The sequence below is a fragment of the Drosophila hydei genome, unplaced genomic scaffold, assembly GCF_003285905.1.
Source record: "Drosophila hydei strain 15085-1641.00,03,60 unplaced genomic scaffold, DhydRS2 tig00008128-arrow-arrow-pilon, whole genome shotgun sequence".
Classification (NCBI taxonomy): Eukaryota; Metazoa; Arthropoda; class Insecta; order Diptera; family Drosophilidae; genus Drosophila; species Drosophila hydei.
Genome location: NW_022045838.1, coordinates 396396 through 422482, shown reverse-complemented (window position 1 = coordinate 422482; position 26087 = coordinate 396396). Strand labels below are relative to the sequence as shown.

Sequence of the window (26087 nt, the reverse complement as noted above, 5' to 3'; positions counted from 1 at the left end):
ATACATTACATACATTACATACATTACATACATTACATACATTACATACATTACATACATTACATACATTACATACATTACATACATTACATACATTACATACATTACATACATTACATACATTACATACATTACATACATTACATACATTACATACATTACATACATTACATACATTACATACATTACATACATTACATACATTACATACATTACATACATTACATACATTACATACATTACATACATTACATACATTACATACATTACATACATTACATACATTACATACATTACATACTTTATATACATTACATACATTACATATTTTACATACTTTACATACTTACTGGACTTTATGGACTTTAAAAAACAAAACACTTGAAAAAAAACACACACACACAATATGAAACATGAAAACCTCCAAACCTTACTTGAATTTTTGAGAATCGAGGAGGAGGGCATCACCGAAAAACACGTCACGCTGTAAATTTGCTGCAAATCATGGTTTGGCTTCTGTTACTTACAGAAGGGCACAAATGCATTTATGCTCACACACCCACATGTAAACACATATGTACACATACATATGCACATGTGAATATACATACATATGCACATACATATATGCATACATACATACGTACACACACTGCTGCACTAATTGTGTGTGTAAATAATTTTAAGACTAAATAACTAACATACTCTGCAGCAGGAATCGCTTATATGTGCCTAATAATATATGTCACTAAACAATAACTAAGCTAAGTGAACTAGTGATTCAATATGATGTAACCATAGTTCATGAAACTGAAATGAACGATTCAAGTGGTTCATTAAATTGAATTTGAGTTGACAAATCTAAGCTTTTTCTTTGCAGCTGAAGAAGTTTTTGGAGCTAAAGAAGATTTCAAACTAAATACATTTTTTGGCTAAGTGTCGCTATCTAATGGAACTTTATGAATAACAAAATATTAATCTAATAATTTATAAAAAAGATCTGGAACTAGAAAGTGTTGTAAATTCATTTTGCTCAGCTAAAACTAATTTATTTGCCTTTTTTCATACTCGCTACCTTTTTTTGTAAAGTGTAGCTGCGCTTGCAGTTTGTCATCTCAACTTTATGAATGAGTTTTCAAATGTTCACTTGTTTTTGGTTTTTTTTTCGCTCTATTTTTTTGCCGTACAAGTTTTGAGCTGAGTTGGCAGCGCCGTCTGCAGATTCATTCAGTGCGCCCCAAGCCTACCTCAATTTTGGTCTTTGCTTTTCTTTGGCGCAGTCGTGCTAAAGCCGAAGACAAAAGTTTAAGCTGCAGATGGCCAACTGACTGCTGACTGCTGACTGCTGGAAGCTGTAAGCGAATCCGAATCCAAATCCGAGTGCCAACCGACTCAGCTGAGGCGGACGCATATAAAACCAATTTGAGCGACGGCCGACGAACCAGTTGAGCGCAGACTTTGCCAACGTTTTCAGACGCAATTCGGTGGCTTCCAAGTGCCAAATTCAAGTCGAGTCGAGCTGAGTTGAGTTTAGTTACAAATGCATTTGGCCACAAACAAAGTGCGTTAAAGCCAAGCAAAGAAATTATAAATATTTTTTCACATATTGTTTTTGTGACTTTGTTTGCGTTTGCATTGTGTGTGTTTGCAAAGTCAAAGCTAAAGTTGAATTTCGTCAAGTGTTTGGCTTGGCTTTGCCTTTACTTGTCTTCGCATTTTATTCGTGCGACGTGCGCGCCAGCGAACGGTTGTTGCTTTGTCTTTATAACGATTTTCGTATCTGACGGATACGCGCGCGCGCTCGCTCGCTCGCTCTGCATCTGTAGCCGTAGCTGTAGCTGTGTTTCTATGTGTGTGTGTGTGAGCTTTGAGCATTGACTGCTCTTGTTTGTCTTGATATTGGTATTGCTTTTGGCCTGTTGCTGCTGTGCGTGTGAAGAAAGAGCAATATTTATAATAAAAAAATAATAAAAAAATTATTATTGCTGTTTGGTGGCGAAATAGCGCCAACAACAATTGTCGATGAAACAACAGCCCAGAAATAGTTTTTCCAGTGCAAAAAAAAATAGTTATAAATAAAAGAAATAACAAGCGAAAAAGTTGATTTATGTAATAAAACGTAATTGTGTTAAATATCAGCAGATCGCACGCCGTTTACACCAAATGCAAATGCGATTTAAATAAAAAATAAACAAAAACGAAGAAATAACTCTGCCGCGACTGCTATCAAAATTGCTTATTGCTGAGGCAATCGCAACGCTTTCCTTGGCCCTGCTCCATTTGGAAGGTAAGATCTTCCTCTGCTCCAGTTAACGCAGCTGCATTTGCAGCTCGCTTATATAAAGCGCTGCTCCACATTTGACTGGCTGGCTGAGCATGCGTTATGCAATTCTTGTCACGCTTAATGATGTATCGATGGTTGTGCGCTGCTGCTATTAACATATTCAATGCCTAATCGCAAATGGCAGCAGCAGCGGCGGCAGCAGCAACTGTTGACGAGGCCAGCAATTCCGTTTTTGATACGAGAAAGCATTGGCCTTAATTTGACAAAAAAACACTCTCTAGCCACTTGCCAACTGCAATTGTCTTAAACTTTGCCATTCACTAAAGAATGCAGACACAATAGATCGAAGCTTTGGCTACCAGACGAGACAGACAGCTTTTGTGTTTTCGGCTTTGTCTTGCCAAATACTTATCAGTTTGTGGGGGGTTTTTTTATGCAAACATGTTTTTCTGTTTTGTGGCTATTAGCTTCGACAAATGTCAAGAAATGTTCCTGGAAGTGCTTTGATATCTTTAAATAGCATTTAATGCTCGTTTGAATGAGCTTAAATTATCAGCTTATTGGACACCAATTGGAATTACTGATCTGATTAATATTCCTGTTTTATCTTTTTTGGAAAGTGTCAATTGGAATTGTCGAAGTATTGCTCGATGCTTAAGCTGACAGCTTTTAAGATAGGAATCGAAAATATATGAGTCAAGCATTTGAATATTAATTATAGCATTAAGCTATCAAATTTGAATTACAAAATATAATTATTTAATATTTTATATTTTTATTTATTTATTAATATTTTATAGTCATTTTTATGTATTAAGAAATTTTAAACAAAATTTGATTTTTCTATTTATATATTTTTTCTTATTATTTTATAACGAGTTGGAAAAAGAAGAGTTACAAAAAATATTTTTATGGTTTTATCTTTTATAATTTTTTAAAAGTTAAATAAAAAACATAAAATTTTATATTCTGCTTTTTTTTAAATTACTAAAAAAATACTCAAAATATTGTGTGAGGTTTTCATTAATTTTCAATTAATTAAATTAAACATTTGTTTATTAATATTATAAATAATAATTCTAATTATTTTTTAATATTAATTTTTGATTTTAATTTTTTAAATAAAATAAATATTTCTATATTCATATTTATATTTTTTATATTTTATTTTATATTTAGATATATATTTATATTTTATATTTTATATGTATGGTAATATATTAATAAATATTTTCTATATTTTATATATACTTATATTTTTATATTATATATATTATATTTCTACACACATAAATTACTGTTAATATCGATTACGTTCCGCAGTTTATTTATAGCTAGCTCAAATAGAAACTTATTAAAAACAATCATGTGAGATGTGGCAAATATTTTATTCATGAATACAAAGTTGCAATTGTGAACAGCGTGTGGCTGCAATCGATAAATTTTAAAAGTGCCAGCGACAAAAACTCGTTGTCGTTGTTGTTATTATTGTGTGTGTACGTGTGTGTGTGTGTGCGAGTGAGTGAGTTTGTGTGTGCGACAGACACTTGACTAGCATAGCAGAGCCACCCGCTCAGCCAGGTGCTTGGCTGGCGCATTCTTGGAAAATCTTTCAGCGAAACCAACTCAACGAACTTGTGTCGTGTGTGAACAGTGTATGTATGTGTGTGTTTGCACATCATGCTGGATGCCATTCATTTGCATTGTTTAACCATGCACCGTTTTCTTCTTTAGCCGCAATAAAAGTAAAAATGGCTTACAGCAAAAACGATTTACATAAAATTTATTGCTGCCACATTACAAGGCAGTTAGTTAATGTTGTAATTGTTGTTACTGCTGCGGCTGTTACTGATGCTTAATTGTGTGAAAAGGCAATCGCAATGCAATGTGTGCTTTTAGCCATTTGGCCAACAGCCCGGCACATCACGTATACGCCACGTGGCGTGCCTTGAACTCGGCTAGCATTTGAAAACAGGGATGCCAACCGGTTCACAAAAAAGATAGGCGATCAAATTGCTTTAAATATTTGAATTACAAATTATGGGAGCATATATGTATATATACATATAGAGTATATAGATATAGATATATAGATTATATGCTAGGTGTGATTATGCAGGCAGCTAAGCCATCAGATAAATATTCTATACCAAAACTTTACAATAATGTGGAATCAATATATTAAATGACATAATATCTTATAGCTTTCATAAACTAAATGGATGTCTTTTAAGAGTTCTTCTCAAAAACTGAATGATATTAATGAAAATAATAATAATAATGCTAATCTTAATCAATATGAATATCCAAGTCGATCGTCTATATCAGAGTTTATAAGCACCAGATCTCACTTCTGATCTCCTTTAGCTGATATCGATTCTCATTTAATTGACCTCTGAGATGAAAAACATTAACTTAACTTTTGCTTAGTTCAAAGATGCATTTCAGTCTTCCTCATAATAATTCCTCACGTATTTAATACTCTATGCTCAACAGCTACATAATCTTGAAACGGCATTAAAGCATTTGATCTTCTATCGCTGAGGCAGTCTAATCACCACTTCACTTGGCACTTGGTCAAATTCGCATGAGTTTTAATTTTTATATATTTGATAATTTGGGTTTATTTGTGTTTTGTTTTCAATGTTTGTTGGACAAGGAGCGCTCAATCAAGGCGATCAATCAAAGCACCTTCGATGGGCTGTTACCGTAACAAATTGAGCAAGGTAATGTTAATCAAATCTATATATATACCATAAATATATGCACCTGATGAGCAGATGAGCATCTGCCCAGATAACTGAACTTCTGCTCGTTGTTTGTTGCCCTTGTACCGAATATTCGAATATATAAATATATATATATATGTATAACAAAAATATACGAATAGCTGATATATGTTAACGCCTCATTGTCCGCCGGATCGAAGTTGTTCGTTCGCCCGCTCGCATCGGTAGCCGATTTGCAGCTGTCCGCTGCCTTTTGTTAATGGCATTTAAGTCAGCGATTGACTGAACGATCGATAGACGGATCGCCGCATCGATTGATGCCTGATGTGGCTGCGTTTAATGGCAGCTTAATGAATTATTAGTTTTGAACGGCCTTTCAAGCTGACAAGCTCCAAAATGTTAACAGCAAGCAAAAAAATAAAAAAATAAAAAAAATAAAAAAAGCGAGTTTTAGCTAACAAATAAATATAAAAGCAAAGTTTAGGAAGTGAGGAAGTCTTGATGAATACGCGGCTTAATTTGTAGGCGTTGATTGTAAACAAAGTATAAAACAAAGTGACAATACAGGTATTATTATTCAAATATATATTTATGAAAATTAATACAATATTTATGTATATGTATTTATTTCATATTATTTAATCTTTTATATGTTACTTTTTAAGTCAGTTTCTATGATTAGGAATTGAGTTTTTATTTATTATTAAATTCTTTTAAAAGTTTTTTATACATCTTTTATAGGTTTTTCTAATGTTTATTTTATGTATCTTATCTTTTTATTTTTTAATTTAATTTATTTTTCATATTAAAAAATTTTTTAATTTTTCTTTTAAATTTATATTTTATATTTTATTATTTGTAGTTGTTATAACTTTTATTATTATATTTATTTTATAATTTACAGTTTTTATTGTCTTCCTTTTTTGTAATGAATTATATTAATTTTTCTTAGTTTTTGTTTTATTTTACATAATTTTGTATGATGTTATATTGTTATTATTAGTTATAGTAGTATTTTAAACCATTTTGTTGTCTTTTTTTTCTTTCTGATTTATTTCATTTATTTAAGTTATTTATTTAACGCAATTTGCAACATCTTTATTTGCCTTAAACGAACGTTATTTTATTATTTGAAATTAAAATTTGCACATTTAATTTTTATTAATGGATTCATTAAGAAACTAAAACAAACATTTATGATATATATATATATATATATATATATATATATATATATAGATACTCGTATATTTATTTACTCATATTGATTACTTGAATTTGACAATCAGTTAATTTTGACACACCCGGGGCTTTCCGATGGCTACATATATGCAATATTTATTTGCCTAAGATCGTGTTTATATATATGTGTGTATATATTTTAAATTTATGTTTTATTAGCGCTTTGGTGTAGCTGTTTCATTTTATTTAAAATTTATTTTTTGCTGTCAGCTAGTATGAATTCGATTTTGATCAGGTTTTTTTGCTAGTGAACAACTTTTTTTTTGCCGCCTGCTCAGCAACTGGGTGTGCGAGTGTGCGAATGTGTGTGTGTGTGTTTTCGATATTGATTTTTCGTATTAAGCGCATTTCTGCGTACGGTTTTTTCAAGGCCAATCTGTGGTGGGGAGGGGCTGCCGTTGCTGCTGGTCAATCTGGTCAGCTAACAAGTTTTCTTGCTGTTGATCAATTAAATGAAATTTTAGCTCTCGTTGCTGTTGTTGTTGTCGCTTTAATGACGCTAAAAAATGTGTGCAAAAGTCCAAGTGTCAACGGCGGCGCCAACAAATGCAGCTCAATACCATCTGCTGCAACTGCAACCGCAGCTTGGCCTAATCAATTGAACTGCTGCTGCTGCCTCTGCTGCTGCATTTGAGATGATTAAGCCATGTTTGCACTTATGTAAGTGCGGTATCCGTTAACGGGGCGGGCGGCGGCTGCGGCCATAAGTCGTCTCAAGTGTCGTCATCTGGTGTTTCAACATTTTTTGCTTTTCTTTCAATCTTTTCACCTGCATTGTCGTTGTTGTTGCTGGCGAGCAGTTCCGCCAATTAGTGCTGCTTCCGCTGCAACCAGAGACACCAAATCCAAAAAAAAAACAACAACACTTTTCTCAGCTTTCCACTTGCATTTTCTTTGATGAAAATCGAAATTTTCGTGAATATATATATAAATAAAGTTTGTCGAAGTTGTTGTTGCTGTTGCTCTTGCTGTTACGACAAATGAAATAATTTGCAATTTGCATAAATTATAGGGTCAAAAAAAAAAAAAAAAAAATGCCATCAAACATTGCGCCTTCGGTTACGCGTCGAAAATTAACAAATTAGTGCGATGTTTCGCAAGGCAACGCCAGCAAACTTCCGAACCAACAAAATTCAAAACAAACTTTCCAAAAAAATGTCGCGCATGCGCTTGGAATGCAAAAACCAAAAAAAGTAATGAAAAAATAAGACATCAACAAGGTCTTGCACATGGCTATGCTTGACGTTTGGGATTTACTCGCATCTTATGTAAGTTGAGAACGGCTCGCCACGCAAAGCAGCCAAGCAAATTGATGGCTCAGTCATGGATGGTTTCCCCCCTCTCAGCAGACTCGCGCGCAGTTATTTCTTTAACTTGTTGTTTATGTTGTTGTTGTAGTAGTTTTTTTTGCAGTCGCTTCTCACGCTTGTCAGAAAATGTCAAAAGTGACGCCGCTGCACATTAAAGCCAAAAAAAGAAGAAAAAAAAATAGCAAAAATATTTAAGAGAAAACTTAGGCAATACTTAGCATAACGAAGTGTAAATGCTCTCGCTGAAGAATCTCAGAAGTGAGTGGGGGGAATGTCTTGAGTTAGAAATTGTTAATTGGGAAATTTCTAACTTATTTATGAGGTGTGTGTGCTTCAGCAAGGGAATCTAATAAGCTTGGAATATTAAATGGCATGGAAGTAATTCGATTTTACTATTTACTTTCTAGGATGATCATTTAAGTTAAGCTCTTCCTAGAATATCTTGCTAAGACCTTATATCTTGCAGTTCTTTTCCTAAATTATCATGCTATGCTGTGTTAGGGCAAGAATCGAGGTAGATAAGCTTTTGATAGAATTTCTTTTTATAATGTTTTAGCTGGATTATCTAGGGATGATCTCTTTAGTAATGATCTCTTTACTCTGTATTTGGAATCATAAAGTCTTTATCTATTTCTCTAGCAACAGAAGTCAGAGCAGGCAAACAAAAAAAAGGTTATGAGTATGAAATTAAACTGAAAATTTTATAGACAACAAATGATAATAAATAAATAAATAATTAATATTTATCTATTCTATATATTTAATTAAAAAATTCGAATGTTTTTGCAAAAGAACTTAAATAAGAATTATTTATTAGAGGTTTGAAGAGCTACAATTATAGATTTGAAATGTAGTAGTTTGAAAGGTAGTTATTATGCTGTCAGTTAAGACAATACTTCATACATATGTCTAGTGCTCCAAAAATAAAAGTGAAAAGAAATTGGAATAAAAAACTTTTATTAGAAAATTGAAATTTCAGCTTAAATATCTGAGTTTGACTTTTGGCCAAGAAAATATTCTCAGCAAAAAGCTATTTAAATAGCCAATTATATCTTAAAATTCTCTTGGAAATGGGGACTCATAACTTTTCAGGAGTTAGGCATGTACTCTAAAATATATAAAACTTAGTGCTACATATGAGCTTTAGAGCAAGTATATACAATTTGAATAATCAATTAGATCGTACAGTCCAATCGGAACTAGTAAATAGCTATTATAGTAATAAAAGATCTGTCAGCTAAGTTTATACTCTAACATATGCAAAATTTGATATGAACTTAAGACCAACTATAATGTAATTTGCTCAATTTAAATCTACACTAGTATACTCTACACAGATTTGCAAAGTTCCCGGACAACTCATGTATTCAATAGGCTCTTTGGCACTACTCTACATTTAATAAGACGCGCATTTTTTGCGGAAATTTTAACGCACGCTTAAAAGCTTTGGCTCTGACAATCGCCATGGCAGTTAGGCTGCGTGGAGGGTAGGCAGCCAGGGGCAGAGATCATAATTGAGCGGGGAGTCAGGCGCCATGGTCAACGGAAAAGGTGAAAGACAAAACAGCCAATGGCCGCAGACATTGGGCTGCTGTGTCATCTTGCAGGCGCCTCTTTGTTTAACTCTGCAGCTGCTGTTCCCTCCACACACACACTGGCTGGCATAGTTGACTCGTCTGCCTGACCTTTAACGTTGAGCAAGCGAAAAACCCAAATCTGCATATCATTCATTTTGTGGCAGTCTCTAGAGCTGGAGTTGGAATCGAAAGAGTTGGAGACTTTGTTCCCGTGGCCGACAAAATTAGTTGGAAATGCGGGGGAGGCGCAAAACAATTTACGATTATTTGTCTGAAGCGACTGGGCCGACTTAAGCGCGATGTTAATCGTCGCATATGTCCGGACATAAATTTCAAGAAAATGTCAAGGATTTGTTTTGGGCAAAAAGATATAAAATAAAAGAGAAAGAGAAAGATCGTCGCACAGCAATAAAATGAAATATATTAAATGCAATCAGCGGCTGGCTAATCGCTCAATCGGGTTGTTCGTCTGGAGGCCGACCTGTGCGGCATGTTTGCCGGCCTGCCTGCCTGCCTGCCTGCCTGCTTGACACATTAATTGGAGTTAGCCCAGACGACAACAACAACTACAACGACAAGAAACAATCGTGAGCAAGGTCGTTTCTTTCTTTTGCTCGCCGGCCGAAAAACAAAAAACAAAGAAATAAAATCAAATCAATTTGCATACATAAATTCTATTTTCTGATTGGATCTGCCATTGAAATATTGTTTTTAATGGCATTTCAAACGTTTCTTTTGTCTTTTCCTGCTTTATACTGTTTGTGTGTTAATTTGACAGCCGCTGTCAAATGATTGATGTATAGAATTGACAGACAGTGCGGCACAGACCTAAGTGGGTCAGTGTCTAGACGTACAAATGTATATCCAACTATATCCTGTTGTTATGCGGGCGCGGGTCAATGCTGATGTCAGCAGTTCAAAATTTGGTACAATTTTTTATGACTCAATTCCCAAAAATGAAAAATCGCGGGTTTGGCTTGACCATGTAAAGCAATAGAGATGGAGGTTGCCTCCGTCTCTGTTTACGTCTTTATTAAAGATGTTGTAATGTAGTTAATGAATTTCTGTGCGTGTGCGTGTGCGAGTGTGTGTTTGTTAAAGCCAAGATTGGGCGCCAATTAACAATTAACTGTCGTTTCCAGTTGCCACAACAAATCAATGTTTATCTTATTTTATTTTTTTGCTTTTCGTTTTAGCCATGTGCCAGCTGCCATAAACAAAGCCGCGCTTCCTAATTGAAAAACTGCCAGCTAAATGGACGCGTAGCACGTGTGTCTGTCTGTGTGTGTGAGCGAGAGTGAGAGAGAGAGAGAGCAACGACGCTTGCAAGCATTGCAGTGGACATCGAGAGAGATTGAGAGAGAAACGAAGCAAGCCAAACCAAAACACTGGCCAAAATGTGCAGCACCACAAAAATGGTTTACAGTTATAGAATTTTATGGCTTTCCGGCGTTTTACTAGGTGAGTACTATGGCCCCAATAGCCGAACAGACACGAGGGACGTGAAGACACGAGCAGGGGCCGAGACACAAGTTGGCAGAATAATTGAATGCTAAGCGCGTTGATTAGACGATTACTTTGAGGCCGAATCGATGGCACGCGTGAGCCACATAATAAGTGTGCAGAGCAGTAAGAATAGGTGGAATGAAAGATGTAGGGAATAGTGTAGAGCAAATACCCTATAAAAAGCTGATGAGCCTGCAGAGAAAATGAACTTTATATATTATAAGTGGAAGTTGATGCATTCTATAACTGACTAAACTTTTAAAATGTGTTAGATCTGCGAACAGACTTACTTAAATATTAGCAATAGAAGTATCTCTAAAGCCTCTTTTCCTTCTACAGCTCACCTATTGCTGGTAGCCATCGATGCCCAGGAACCAGCCAGTCCAGTATTTCAAAACCACAAGACGAAGGAATGGACGAATTTAGATAATATAACATTTTCCTTTGATTGCAAGAGGCGTTCGGTGGGCTTCTATGCGGACATGGAGTACAATTGTCAGGTGAGTTAGTGCGAAAGAGAGAGCAACAGAAAGAGCTTACGATTGAAGCTTTGAGTTTTATGAAACTGCCTAAAAGTAGGCAACAAAAGTGTTGCATGCAAGTCAAGCTTGCAAAAGGAAATATAAAAATTGAAAGACAAATATATTTATTAAATAATTAATATTAAAAAAAAAATTTTAAAAAAATTTTAATTTAAAAAAAAAATTAAAAATAAAAGTAAAAAAATATTAGGATACAAGTATTTAAATTCTATTAAATGAATATAAAATAATATGTATAATACATATGATGTTATAAATCTCTCTTTGCTTAAGTTTAATTTATTTAATATTTAATACCAATTGCAGATATTTCACATGTGCGACGAGGAGGGCAATCGAATACCACATTTGTGCGCCAATGAGACAAGCTTTAATCAGGAATACAGAATATGTGATTGGGACTACAATTTCAACTGCACAGAATCGCCGGTTAGTCGAGACTTATAAATATTATGCAAAACATTATAAACTAATTTTGAAATCTTCATTTTTAGAAATGGTTCTATCTGAATGAGTTGACTTATGCAACGGATCCGCCAGACGAAGATGATGAAGACTATTGAATGCAATTAATTAAATATTTATTGTCTTTGAGAAAGAGCAAACACTAATTAAATTAAATGGAGCCAGCAAGATGATGATGAAGAAGCAGAGGTGGATTGACGCAATGGAAGTGAATATGTTTCCATATAAATAAATATGTTAACTAATTTAAGAGATCTGTTGACGATTTTGTTGAGTTACGTTTCGTGTACAATTGTATGTAGTCTAATTTGAAGAATCGAGCATCGGCATCGAGCACCGAGCATCGTGTAAATAATGTAAATAGAAGGCCGCCCAACTAACAGCAATGCGAAGGTCGTCGATAAATAAATTACAAATAATGTAATTGTTTGTAAGCTGAATAAAAAAACACAGAACACAAATTGCGTCCATGAAATGTAAAATATATGAAATACTCGCAAATCAAATAATTGTATATTCCTTCTTACCAATTTGGGCCGATTGGACAAAATGCTTTGCACTTATTAACAAAGTGTCGGAAATTACTTTATACTTAGTTTAGATTTTTTTTGCTGCCTTTGTATTTGTTTTTTGTTGTGGGACTCACCGTCAGGCGACTTTTAATGGGTAAACAACCCCGATGAGTCAAGTTCAATGACGAAACAACAAGGGTAGTCAATTAGGTAAGAGTGTTTTGGCCAATACTGAAGAGGGAATACACTGAAAAGTTGTTGATTTACTAAGATCAACTTTATAATAATCAGCACCAGTATAATAAATCTCATTGTGAGCATCATGATCAAAATTATCATAATCTTGATCGCTTCTTGCATTATTTTTTATGCTCAATTAGTAAGTAGAATCATATTAAAAAAGAGACAAATAGATAGACAAACATGGCTAGAACAACTCATACTGATCAAGAATTACGAATATTGAATAATAAAATGCATATTAAAAGGAGCTTGGAGTCTATGCTGAACATCTATCTACTCAATTTATATTTTTAATCCACATATTCCAAATACCAATAAAATGTATAAACTCTGTAGCATAAATTTACAAAATTCAGATACCCTTCTCTACACTTCTCACTATAAATTCACAGCATAAAAATAGTTGGAATTCATAACAATAAAACGAAATAAAGACAAAAATTAGAAAACATTCAGCAAAAACAGCAAAGCCGACTGTAGGTGTCGGTGCGTGAAATTGCAGCTTCCCGGTTCACGACTTATAAAATGCCATTGAGCACTCTTTAACACAGTTAGTCGGAGAGCTTAGCCATAACGAGAAACAACCAATTGGAATATATCATTGTTAAATAAAATACATAAAATGGCTCACAAATCCTGCTGCCTGCTGTTCCTAGCGCTCTTAGCCGTAAGTCTTAATGTTTATTTCATGTCATATAAAATCTGATTTATTTCTTTTTCGTTTTTACAGTTCGCTGCAGCTCAGTACTATACGCCCTACAATCCATACAATACGCCCAGCCCAACGTTCTCTAGTCTCACTGGCTATTACTATTCGACAGCAACGCCTTACTATTATCCCACGCCGAGCAACTATAACAACGATATTAGTATACGCATTTGGCCCTATGTTATCGGTCAATATCTGTATCCTACTTACTACAACAACAACTACTACAATCCCTATGCCTCGCTCAATACGCCCAACTGGCAGGCATACTATGCGAATGCCTATCGAAGTAACTTTGGTAAAAAGTAATTAATTGACGACAATTTACTAATATTAATCATAGTTTGTTGCTTATTGTGAAATTATATATTTTTATGAATTTACTGGCATGTTGTTTAATAAAGCTTAGATTTAATGAAAACTAATAATGTTAAAGTGAGCTGCAAATAGAGCTAAATTTATTATTCAATTGATGTTTTCCGATCTGCCACGCCCCAAAGACATTAAACTTTTTATGTTTTCAATCTCGCAAGAGGCAAATAAATGCAATTTAAAAGCTGTCAGCAGAACAGGTCAACATAAACAAAGGAATTTATGAGATTCTAGTCATAAAACTGTGGAGATTAAAATCTTAGTCAATTTGAGCGAAGCCAAATGAGTGTGGCTCAATAAGTTAAGCATTTTTTTATTCTGGATTAATATTTACAAAAATATATACTTCAAAATTCAACTCTCTAGCTTTTACATTCTAAACTGAATAAAATGTATTCACACTTTATAGGACAAGGAATATCAATTTCAAGTCTCTTGCTGTTAGACTATGCATTCATGCATATAGATAGACAGTTCTTCAGACACACATTGCACCAAATCAATATACTCTCTTCCATTTCATGAGCAAGTATAAGAAAATTGTGTTCTATTTATGTTGCATATAAAAAAAAAATTTAGAAACAGTTGGGAGTAAAGCATAGAAATGCAAATGATTTAACCAGTAATAATGTCATTTTGATAACCAGATATGTCATAGGCGTGAAGACCGTTAGGAAATCATGTTCCACGTTGGGCCCACTAAGGCATTTATGACGGCTTTTGACACATTTCGAGCATCTGAAAGCAAAACAAACAATTGCCTGCAAGCAAATCACTGACTGAGCTGCAGACCGAGACCTCGTGCTAGACGGAGTCGTTGACACCGCGACTTCAGCTACAGCGCTGGCCATGACATTAGGTCTGGCAGTGCGCCGCTGCGATTACCACATGTGCCTAACGGATTTCACACTCGGCTGTCAGTTGGGTACCATTATGTAATGGCTAATAGGCAAGGTAAACATTGTTCCGACAAGCACTGAACTTGACATCCAGGTACGACTGCACCTCACGTTAATCGCTAACCACAAAGGTGTCCATACGTAGTTTCTTGACTTTTAACCCACATTCTGAGCTGCTATTACGATTGGACTAAGTCTAAATTAAGGTTCTAGCTAACTGTAAGCTATTGTCAGCGCTTCTCAATGGGCATTATGATCCAGAAATCAAAATTCAAGAATCTTAAATTCTTTACATCACACGAGCTCCACGCGCATAAATAACATTTGCTTATCAACAACCGCTACTATGCGTATTTTTATCATGCAAAGCAGTTGCTGTGAGAAAACTTAAAGCCGAGTGAATGGGCCTCAATGGGAGGTAACAAGAGGCAGGGAGAGCGAGAAAGAGGAAGAGAAAGAGAGAGAGTGAGAGAGTGATTGGTTTTGTGGAGAAATGGGTCAAAACAGTCACAAAAGAGCGGGTAAAAGGCAACCGGCAAACACGAGTTAGGATTACATACAAAACAAGAAATAACAAAACTAAAATGTGCAACCAGACGAACTTTTGATGCTCTTTAATCTAGTTTGAATAATGTTCAATAGCTAATGAAGAGCAAGTCGAACGTTTGATGAATCGTTCTATAGTTATTTTTGGCTTGGATGATGTAGATATGCTTGGATCAAACTAATTAATATACCAAAATTGTTAATTTGTATCAACATTATTTTGGTCTTTTACTCTTCTTCATGTAATGAATTAACTCTAAAGCTTTTCGTCTATCATTCAACATATATTTGAATTTAAATCGCTTTTCATTTAAATCTTATGTTGTATTCTATGTTCTCTAAAACATTAATAATTATTTAATATATCTCAATTTATTCATTGTTCTAAATCAAAATGCTAGTTGTGAATAAATACTGAAATATAAAAATAAAAAATTTAAAAATTATTAAAAATAATAGGTTTTAAAGCTTTTTATTATTTTCTAATTATAATAAAATAAATTAAAAAAAAGAATATATTTTTATAATTTTATATATAAAAAAAAATAATATATATTTATAATTTTTTATTATTAATATTTATTAACATTTCTTAAATATCAATAAATTTATTAAAAATAATAAATACAAATTAATATAAAATTAGTAAAATTTATTTATTTTTTGATGAGTTGAAATTCATTAAACTACTCTCGAAAATAGCTGTAATAGTTTTTGTATGTAATAATAGTATGTATTAATAATTCATGATAAATCAATTCTTATGCAACTATGGTTAAATATTCTAATAATAAATCATATAATAAATAATTATAAATAACATTTGAGTTAACAAAATTATGTATAACAATAAAATCATTTGACATTTGATTACCCAATGATTCTTATGACATAATAAAACTTTATGAATAATAAAAACAAACAAGAAAGTGTAGTTGTTATACCTGAAGATAAAAGATCGTTTGTGCCACATGTATCAAAGTAAATACGTGCAACGTGAAAGCTTTAGCTGTGGCAGGGCAATGGGTTGAATTGTGGTTGGGTGGTTGGGCTGTTGTGTGGCTCCCTGGTTGGGTGGGTCAAACACGGCGTGTGGTGCGTCGATCCCAGCCAAGAGGCTGTGACGTCAGCAGCATGTTTGTTGTCACGTTCGCAAAACACTTTTATGCTCTGGCCCCTTGCACGGCTATTCGTAATAGAGTCAACAAAGAGCCGAGCGGGAGCTGTGCAGAGGCAGATGCCAGGGGAGCTGTAGAGACAGCACTGAGTCGGCATTTTTTGGTGCGATCGTCTGCTATTTGTTGCTGCCGCCATTTAGGGGAAAATTGTGAAGAAAGTGTTGAAAACGAAATTGTAACTGAGAGCGCGAGAGTCACAAAAGCAAACACGTTGAAGAAGCGCGTGTTACGGAGACTGGTCTGGTCGAGAGACAAAAATTTTGCTTGATCCAACTGCGCGTGCAACTCCCCAGTCCAGACTTTACCTGCTGGCCAAGACCATGGCCAACTGCCAGTCAACGGGCACAACTCAAGCGCTGCAGTCGCGTCAAGAAGCAAAACAAGTTAAACCAAAACTAAATTCATTCGATACCATTTTGATTCGCATCTGCTGCTGATCAGGCCAAAAACAATTTGCGTGTGTGTTGTCGGCTGAAGAATTGTTGCTGTTGTTGTTTTTGCTGCCACAGCTGCTGCTGTTTAGTTGCGTGAAAGTCGTTGGAGCATTGAAGCCGTTGCAGTTAGTTAATTTGCTAACTCGAAGAGTTCAATGAAATAATTTAGGATACGTACGATATAACAACACAGTCAATTAATAAGTGAAAACACATCATTCTGCCAGCTGCTAGACTAAACCCATAATCATGTTGGTAAGTAAATAAAAAAACTAGATCGAAATGTTGTCGACCTGTGCGCAAGAACAGATGTGAGTTGTTTCGTTTGAATTTGTCTTGAATTTGCTGAGATGTGCAAGTGATATTTATATGCGTCTTGATATTTGATATATCAACTGAAGAGTTGAAAGTGGGACTTAGAGTTGCTGCCTGCTTAGTGGCAGCTGTAAGAGAAAAGTTGGGGCGAGAATAGGCTGTATTTCGAGAGGCCTCAAGTCTGCTACATTAAGTTTGGCTTCATTTTGGAAATGAATATATTTGCATTTGATAAATAAGAATTCATATTAGAAATTGTTAAGTTGAAATTTCTCAACTTTGGCTGATTTTGAATATGAGAATAAATAGTAATAAATATTTGATAATAAATATAGTTTGTGAATATAAGATATTTCAGCTATGCAGCTAGAAACTGAGCTATAGAGACATAAAATTTAAAACATAAAAAATGTATCCTATACAGCAAGATAAGATAAGTGAATAAATATTAAAAAAAAGTTCTCTCAACATCTGGAGAATGGACTTACAGAAGTTTCTTTGCCTGCCACATCACATACTCCACCAATAAGTACAGGGTACGCCTTAATCAGCTTTAAATCATTAGCTACAGTCAATTCGTATGCCTGGCACGCGCTCTGTGACCGTTTTACCTCAATTCCCCATTTGTTTCTGATCAAAGGAATTGACACTGACAAAAGGGCCAACCACCGCGGCCGTTTCTAAATGGCAATATACATTTGCTATTAACAATTGACAAAATAAATCACTTGGCTAACAATTCTGGCCATGTTGACAATGTATACACATATCTTATTGTTGCCAAAAAAAAGAAGTAACAAGCGACAACTTTCTATTGAAGCCAGCTCAGACGACTGTTTGTTTGTCTGCTGCTCTATTATTAAATGCGCTCAAAGTGTTTTCCGTTTGTTGGCCACTCGATTTTTGTGTCATGAACTGTGACTTTAACGATCGCATTACATGCGACTCGTTTAGCCATTAGATAATGCGCACTGGTAAGCTATAATTAGATTTATGCATCTGTCCACGTGCCTTAATTGCATCACCATGGTGTTTTTAAGATGCCCAGTTTATGTTTGTCTTTTATAGTTTTATGGCCACTGGCCACTGGATGCAAGGTAAAACTTGATGCGCCATTTATCGCTGCGGAGCATAAAATTTAAGATAGCCATAAATACATCAACTTAAAGCAGAGCCTACGCAAATATTTGCCAGAGGAAAGTTTAGGGCGTCAAATTTAATGTAGCTTATGAAAGGCAAAAGCCAAGCCCAAAAAAATAAAAAACTAAACAATAACGAAAAAAACGTAATTTTTAATGAATTTAATTTGTATGATTAAGACTTCATTAGCTCAATTTTATTTTTGTTATTCTAGAGCATGGACAATGGGTGATTCATGGAAATTTTCAGAAAAATGCCTACGTCCAAATAATTTGAATCATATTTTCATTTATAACAATTAACTCTAGAGATAGTTCGCATAGCTCACATAGTTGTTTAGGCTAAAGTTTTTATATGATACATCGATGAGTTCTACTCAACAATTGAGTGCCTTTCAGCTTACAGCACTTTCCATTTTAACAAGGTAATTCGCGTCAGCTGCTCACTCGAATGTGCTAAATTTTAAATAAATGTAAAAACGATTTTTGGCAAACAACGCGCATAAACGGCAACTGTTTAACAGAAGAAATTTCTTTAGTATAAATATTTTATTTAAATAACTTTAAAGATTTCTCCCAAATGACGAAATCAATTTGAACAGATGCAGATTAAGTTATTCATGCAGTGTTAAATTTGATTGCAGTTTGAAGAAGAAAAAACAAAAAACGAAAACAAACAAAGTGAAACTAAGCTGGAAAAACTATCTCAGCCACAGTGAGCCAGTCTTAACATCAAATATGTAAATGTAAACAAAGTGACATTTTCATATATTGCCGCAACTCACTCACTCGTAAATTTATATGCCAATAAAACGCAAATAAAATTTGAAATTCGGGAAAACGCGTGTTACATCATAGTAAAAGCCTTTCTTTTTAATTTCCTATTGTTCGAACACGATGCGAATGCAGTTGCATTTGTCTCACGTCTAACAGCATACATTTTGGATACATTTAATCAATGCCAAAAGTTTTCGCTTTACAGTTACAAAATAAAAAACAGAGCCAAAAGAATTTGGCCCACAAACTTGACCGCGAAAAAAGGCAAAGACGAACAAAAGAAGAAACCATTTTGTTAACAATGCTTGAAATAAGTTTTATTGTATAATATACAAAAGCGATCACAAATTATGTCGAGCCAACGGCTTCCACTGGGCATGCGAATTCAACTTTTAATTAAACTGTCACATCATTCAGTTTTGATTAATTCCTCGAGCTCAGGTGGCATTTGTTTACCGGCCAACCGGGTCATCCGTTAGTTCCACATAATTTTGCTTAGAACTATTGTGAAGCTAAAGACAACGCATACAAAATGTTGTTCAACTTTTTGTTTTGTTTTGTTTATTTGGCCACGCTCCAGGGAAATTTTCGAGCACATTTAGAAATCGGAAAACAAATGTTTTCTATTTGTCTGCCCATATAATTGAGTTCTAAAAATGGAAAGCGGCTTGTACTTTCAGTTCTGTTGGGAAAAATCTAAGAAATGAACAGCTAATTGAGAGCTAAGGGCCACGCCAGAAGCTGCGCAACTATGCCTAAGAGTCAAGATGTGGATATCTCTTTTTGTTTCCAAATTGTTTTGTTTTTAGTTCTTATCATTCAATCAATTGTTGTTCGCTTGGAATTTCACTTTTGCACTTTTGACTAAAAACATTTGGAAATGTTTTTAAAAACCACAAAACTGAATATAACGTAATGCTGAAATATTTATGAGTCAGGTTTTTGCCATCATTTACATACTGCAAATATTTACATGCTAATTTTGATGCCCAACAACAACAACAGCAACTACTAAACTCTCATAGCTACGGATGTGTTGACACAAATTTAAAGTTTGAAAACTAAAACTAGTTGCTACAAGAGCTAACATTACATAAAGGGCGCTTTACGTTGAAGACTGCCAAATGGGAATTGCTGTTAGCCCCATATGTTGTATGGATCATAAAATATTTTATGATCGTGTTAAATATGACTGTAAAACAAAATATAAATCGCAGGGCTTTAGTTTAAGTGCATTCTGGCAAGCATTTCTCACAGCACTGTCTCTATTACAATGTTAGGTCTGGTCTGTTACAAAAGGCAAGTTTGCTGCCTAAGTCTTTTGTTTACGCAATTTCCGTGTGCGTATGATGAAATGCGCTTAAAGTGCGCCTTTTTTGATGTCATTGCTGAACAATGCAATGACACACACACAAACACAGTTGCACACACACATAATCTGATAATTTCTCTAAAACACTTTGTACTTTCAGTTTCTCACAAAGAGTTCAAGTGCGCGACGCTCATTGCTAGCCGTCTTGTTGGCTCTGTGCTTTTTGAGCTGTGCTTTGGGCGCCAAAATAATCAAAAAAGCTGAAAAGCCGCCGTCTAATGCCAATGACAATGAAGACAAAGCCGATACAGCAGCCGCAGCAGCCGCAGCAGCAACACCCGCAGCTGCTGAAAAGCCAGCTAATAGCAGCGATGACGATGATGATGAGAATGAAGACGAGGACGGGGCTGATGAGGACGATAATGAAGATGAGGAGGATGAAGAAGAGGAAGAGCAATCAGCAGATAAGGAAGCTTCAGTAGCTGCGCCCTCGACCACAGACAAGAATCAATTGCAGCCCGCAGTTGATCCCACAGATCTCAGTGTCTGGGGCATGGTGCGCACACTTTGGAGCTGGCTGCGCAGCGATCTCAGTGAAAGTCTGTTTGGTGATGACGACGACGGCGACAATAACAAAGAGAAGCCAGCTGTTGTGGGTGAGTAATATGCAACGACTGCAACTACTCCACATCTGTCCCACACCTCAATTAGTGGTTCATTGATTGCGTTTATGTAACTCTTTCAATCAGCATCGAATGATAGCTACTGATTAGCGACTTCTCTGATTCCCACTTTCGTTTTCAATGAAACCTGACTAGAAACAACGTAGAGAAATAAAAGCCCAGCCAAACAGCAAAAGGTGCTCGAAAGGTGTTAACAACAATTTATCTGTTTTTTTTTTCTTCTTTTAATTTCTGTTAGAGTCCGCTTGGTCTACGAGATTTTGTTGTGAAATGTTTTTTCTCTCATCGCAAACACCTTGTTGTAATTTCACTTTCGGCCTTCGTTTCTTCTAGACTCGCGTAAATTATTATATACATATATATAAACATTTTTTTAAAGAGTACACGCATCTTTAAGTGCTGAGAAAATATTTATGGTTTTTTATTTATTTTCGGCGTTTCGGTCGCCTTCTTTTTATAGACTTTCGCATTGCTAAGCGTTCAGCTCTGTTTGTTGTTCCAATTGATAATATAAAATGATAATATAAAAAGCCTGGCTTAATTTGGCAGCGATGCCGATTCAATGAACATTATTAGTGGTCAGGTCTTTAGGTTGCTTAGCAAAAAACAAAAGACTTAGGCAGCGAACTTGACTAAAGTATTGCATTTTTCAACTAATTTCTTTGTTTTGCAGAGGGCCGTACGTTTGGCAAGATTCGACGTCTACAAATGGCTTTGGTCCCCATCATCTTTAAGTTTGGCGTGCTCTCAGCCATGGTCGCATTTCTGGTCGCCATTGGCATGAAGTCTCTCTTCCTGCTGAAGGTTTTGGTGGTGATGAACGCGCTCGCCATACTGGGCAAGTTCTTGACGCTAAAGACGAGTCTTTTCGGTCAGTATGAGAACTCAGCGCCCAGTTTTAGTTATCCTGGCTGGAATCCGCATGCCAAGGAATCGTGGACGCCCACTGGCTTCAGTGGCAGCCCACCATCGGGATCACACCCGCCCAGCAAGGAGATTCACTTGCACATTCACGGCAATGGACAGGCCCAGTCGCAGTTACCCGGACAGAGCTACTCTTATGAATCGCAAGGCGGTTGGGCAAGTCGCTCCGATCCCTATGGCGCATATCAGACCGGACAATATGTCGATCAGCGCCCAAACGAGGTGCCCAACAATACTGATCCCATGTCGCTGCTGCCCACAAAGTACCCGGCGCGAAGTTTGATTCGGTGAGCGAGTTGTGACCCAACGGCTAAAGGACCACCGAGTACAATTTTAGTCAGCGACTTTGCGAGGGCGCAGCTTTACTAAATTAGTTAATAGATGGACTAGTGGAAAAGTTGGCTTAGGCTAGTACGAGTTACACATTTAAATTAAATTATTTTCGCTTAAGTTTGCTGTAAATAGGCTTAAGTTACTTGCATATAAAATATTTATTAAAATCAATACAATTAATAAACAAAATATAGATAAAAAAAACGAAGGTTGTTTCATTTCTGGGCAGCTGAAATAATTAGCTACATTGCACGACAGCTTCGACGCTTGTGATTGATGTGTGAAGAAAGTGAGCTCCCGGTTCGAGGCTCGACTGCGGCGCCGCGACTGTGAGGCATGTGATTAATTAGACGTTTGACAAGCCATCGCAGCGATTTCTTTGAGACCTGGCCCAACAATGGGCGTGCGCTGACTTCACGTTTTGCTGCCTAATCATCAACATTACCGCCAAAAACATTGAAATAGAAGTCAAAGTCATGGCACTCTGTACCTACATACATATGTGTATACATACATTTTTGTTTACAGTAGCCCCAAGGGAAAGACAGAAAAAACATTTCCAATTTGGGTAATGATCAGCAATCGCGGCAATCGTTTTTCGGTCGTGCGGGACAGCGTTTTGTGCGGGCGGCGGAAGTTATTTAGGTTTACGTCCATGGCAATGTAACAAATTAAAATACATTTTTTCTAACTTTATTTAGAATGTTTATATATATATTAATTAAAATCTATTTTAATATCTGAAATCTAATTATATTTGTAAATTGTATTTTTTTATTTCCATATTAATTATATTAACCTTTTAATTAACTTGCAAATTGTTTGAGAAATGTAATTTAGAAAATGAATACATCTTAGCATATATGAAGGTTGTCAATTTTGACTTTACTATATTCTTTATATGTTCATCTTGTATACTTTCCAATGCAAATCAATAAAAAATTTGATTGAAATTGTTTAAATAAAAATTTTAAAATTTGGAAATTTTTTGCATGCATTTGGTGACGCGTATTCGTATCTGACAAAGGCCATGTTGGCTGTACTTAAATATTGGTATATTAACAACAAAATGACAGCTGCTTCATAGCTTGTGAATGCCAGACATTTGGCCAACATTTGAGATTTCTGGCCCACAGTGCAGTGCTTCTCAAAACTCTCAAACTTTTATGACATTCCTAAAAGTATGCCTTATTCATTAACAAACAAAAGTGAAATAAATCGTTGTAGCTGCATCTAAAAAGTATGCCGTATTTGACCAACATACAAAATGTCAATCAAGTTTGTGTCTCAAGTCTTTTGATTTTAATGTGTATATACAGCCTAATTCTGCTATTTATCCTAATATATATATATATTTATTTATAGATTTATATAAAGGTTATAAACACTTGCTTTAATATTAAATATATACCACACTAATTAAGCATAATTAAAATTTCTGTTTAGCGAGTGGCATGCGTCGCATATAGAAAGCAAAATTAAGTGTGCATTGAGGCAAAAAACTTAACTGACTAGTGTAACAAATTAATGTTTGCCGTATATCGAGTTTGTACGATAAATATTTATCGACTTCAGTTACACGCACAATTAAATCTGGACAGCCAGACAGAGTGGACAAACGGCGTGGCATGAGTCGTTGCTGATCTATGTGATATGAGGCCCATCCGTGCCGCCCGCGCCTGCATTCAATTCAAGTGACTGACAGCTTGCAACGTGCTGTTAAAGCTGACTTCACCTTGTCAGCGAGTGCAGGCTGCTGACGTTTTTACTTTGACAAAACCCTGACCATTGAATGCTGCTCTGCCTGAAGTCTGATGCCTGATGTCTTAGTCGCTGGCTTCTTCTAATTAAAAACGTTAAATACGTAGTGGACAAGCCTTTTGTAGAGCTGCTGGTAAACGTGCCAATTAATTAGTGGCAGTGTTGAAAACAAAATGGTGCAAATCATATATACCCTATACATACCCTATAGAAATACTAGTTAGTTGGATATTAGAGGTATTGATTGATTTGGAATAAAGATGTTATTTAGTTGACACATAACGTTGTCTGCTGCATATTAATATCAGTTATTGGCATCGATAAATGTTATCGATAACATAAAGCAAAATCCAAGTATCAGATATTTGTATCGATAATTGTGATAACAACAAACAAGGCTTGATGTTTTTATTGGTAATAAGGTTAACTTATATCTGTACTCTCAAATATGCAACATATCGATATCGATAATTATGATATCAATAAATGAAATACGCCAAGCATTAGAAATCACTAGAAATTGATTGTCGTATGCGAACTCATATGAATTCCAAGCCCAGCTGCATAAAGATTTCTATTTTATATCATCGACAGGGATAATCTTGTTATCGATAAGGCAAATATGTCAACCAACTAGTTACTGTTACACGGTATTCATATAGCAGATCAAGCTTGGTGGCTGCATTCTTTCGTGTTTGCTGGTATGGAGAAGTGCGTGGCTATATATTACAAGTTGTTGCAGCCAAATTTTAAAGTCGCAGCCGATTGATCACATAAATTTCACTGCTTTCTAACGCATCAGCAGTCGAATTGGCATTGGCATTGGCATTGGCGATGCGATTATTGAAATATCGTCAAAGGTTTTTTTCTTTTGGCCACTATTGCCGTTTGGCGACAAATCATGAAGCCACCGGCTGCGGTAGCAGCGGCAGCTTTTGTTTTCTCAAAATGTGGATAATTGCAGCTGACAGGAGACGAAGACGACGACGACGACGACGACGTCGCTGGCAATGGCAATAGCAATGGCAATGGCAATGGCAGGGGCCATGTTGACACTGGGACTGGGTCGGAAACCCGCTGACAACGTTTGCGGCTGCTCTCACTCTTTTTCTAACATGATAATTGGACATGTGCATGGACATAAGCAGCCATTTGACAGGCCACTCGCTGCGTTTACCTTTGACAGATCGCCTCGGCTGTGCCCTATTCCTTTTTAATTGGCAGTCGCATCTTGGCTGGAAAGTGAAATTGATAAACGAGTCGGTTGGCCAACAATCGATCGTGCCTGGCCTACAAATTTCTTTCTTGAATTTTGCAATTTCGTAATCCACATTCGCAAAGCGAGTGTTTTATCAATTTGGTCAGTCGTCACACCCAATTTCAACAATCTGTCTGGTATAATTATTATAAATTTTTAATATTTTAGCAACTTTCATTTTGTCACCTTATCTAAACATACAACTGACAGGTGTCTATGTAGCACTACTATATTCGGCAGCGCCCTCAACAGCATCTTTTTTGGGGCTGGGCAAAGCCTACATACAAATCGCATTAGCTTGATAATTGTTAGGGTCAATAGAAGAACAACCGAGACCAAGTGCCTTAAGGCTCAGCTGCAGTTTGTTCGGCAAACAGTTAGAAAACTTTCATTTTCGAAATGTGAAAATTTGAAGTGTGTAATACAGAATGCATTGAAGGGAATGATGCAACTCAATATTGTGTCAACTTGAACGTTAATTCAATTAACAAATCATTTACGCAATTTTTGTGGACTTTGAGTAGGTGCTAAATACAAATTTGATAAGGTAAATGTTAGCTGAAGAAGTTTGTCTTGGGTTTAAGGTAAAAGCTGGTAATGTTTTATGTGTAAGGGTAGCTACAAATATTGGAATTAATAAAATAAGTAAAAAAACTTTTATAAAATACTTACACTAACAAAAATTAAGTAAATGAAATGATTTTAAGCTAAATAAGTTAATAAAATGTGGAAAGACAAAATTCAAAATTAAAAAAATAAATAAGAATAACGGAAAATGAACGAACATTTATATTATTTATTATTATTTATTTATATATTATTATTTATTATTTATATATTATTTAGCTATTTAAAAAAAATTCTTGATGCTTTGCAAAAAAAAAAGAAAATTTGCTTAGTGAAATTTTGGCCGACAATTTAAAACACGAATAATAATTATATGCAAAAAAGCTTCTGAGTTAAAGATCTACCGCCCACGCTTTGCTTAACAAATGATAATTGAAAAATCTCAAAGGTATAACCATTCTCTTTAGGTG

General features: G+C 35.3%; 3 protein-coding genes across 4 annotated transcripts; all 3 read left to right on the top strand.

The window, feature by feature from the left end:
• Window positions 1-1479: 1479 nt before the first annotated feature.
• Window positions 1480-12108, top strand: LOC111604488. 2 transcript variants are annotated; one of them, XM_023322578.2, is made up of 5 exons: window positions 1480-1523; window positions 10339-10603; window positions 10988-11148; window positions 11497-11619; window positions 11685-12108. In XM_023322578.2, the coding sequence occupies exons 2-5, from the start codon at window positions 10540-10542 to the stop codon at window positions 11751-11753; spliced, it is 417 nt and encodes a 138-aa protein (XP_023178346.1). In that variant the 5' UTR covers window positions 1480-1523; window positions 10339-10539; the 3' UTR covers window positions 11754-12108. The 2 variants fall into 2 exon arrangements, with proteins under 2 accessions (XP_023178346.1, XP_023178345.1); XM_023322577.2 differs by lacking the exon at window positions 1480-1523 and adding an exon at window positions 1823-2287.
• An 867-nt stretch (window positions 12109-12975) lies between these two features.
• On the top strand, window positions 12976-13431 carry LOC111604498. Its single transcript, XM_023322589.2, has 2 exons — window positions 12976-13077; window positions 13141-13431. Exons 1-2 carry the CDS (start codon window positions 13033-13035, stop codon window positions 13426-13428), a joined length of 333 nt encoding a protein of 110 aa, XP_023178357.2. The 5' UTR covers window positions 12976-13032; the 3' UTR covers window positions 13429-13431.
• Window positions 13432-16797: 3366 nt separating this feature from the next.
• On the top strand, window positions 16798-21989 carry LOC111604490. Its single transcript, XM_023322581.2, has 3 exons — window positions 16798-16803; window positions 20252-20747; window positions 21448-21989. The coding sequence occupies exons 1-3, from the start codon at window positions 16798-16800 to the stop codon at window positions 21987-21989; spliced, it is 1044 nt and encodes a 347-aa protein (XP_023178349.2).
• Window positions 21990-26087: the final 4098 nt, after the last annotated feature.

What these genes read in the sequence shown, in the direction of transcription:
- LOC111604488 (XM_023322578.2), top strand. Translation starts at nt 10,540, where the DNA reads ATGTGCAGCACCACAAAAATGGTTTACAGTTATAGAATTTTATGGCTT. An exon ending in ACATGGAGTACAATTGTCAG is followed by an intron (nt 11,149 to 11,496) that starts GTGAGTTAGTGC and finishes TACCAATTGCAG; the next exon opens with ATATTTCACATGTGCGACGA. An exon ending in TCAACTGCACAGAATCGCCG is followed by an intron (nt 11,620 to 11,684) that starts GTTAGTCGAGAC and finishes CTTCATTTTTAG; the next exon opens with AAATGGTTCTATCTGAATGA.
- LOC111604498 (XM_023322589.2), top strand. Translation starts at nt 13,033, where the DNA reads ATGGCTCACAAATCCTGCTGCCTGCTGTTCCTAGCGCTCTTAGCC. An exon ending in TGTTCCTAGCGCTCTTAGCC is followed by an intron (nt 13,078 to 13,140) that starts GTAAGTCTTAAT and finishes TCGTTTTTACAG; the next exon opens with TTCGCTGCAGCTCAGTACTA.
- LOC111604490 (XM_023322581.2), top strand. An exon ending in AGAGAAGCCAGCTGTTGTGG is followed by an intron (nt 20,748 to 21,447) that starts GTGAGTAATATG and finishes TTTGTTTTGCAG; the next exon opens with AGGGCCGTACGTTTGGCAAG.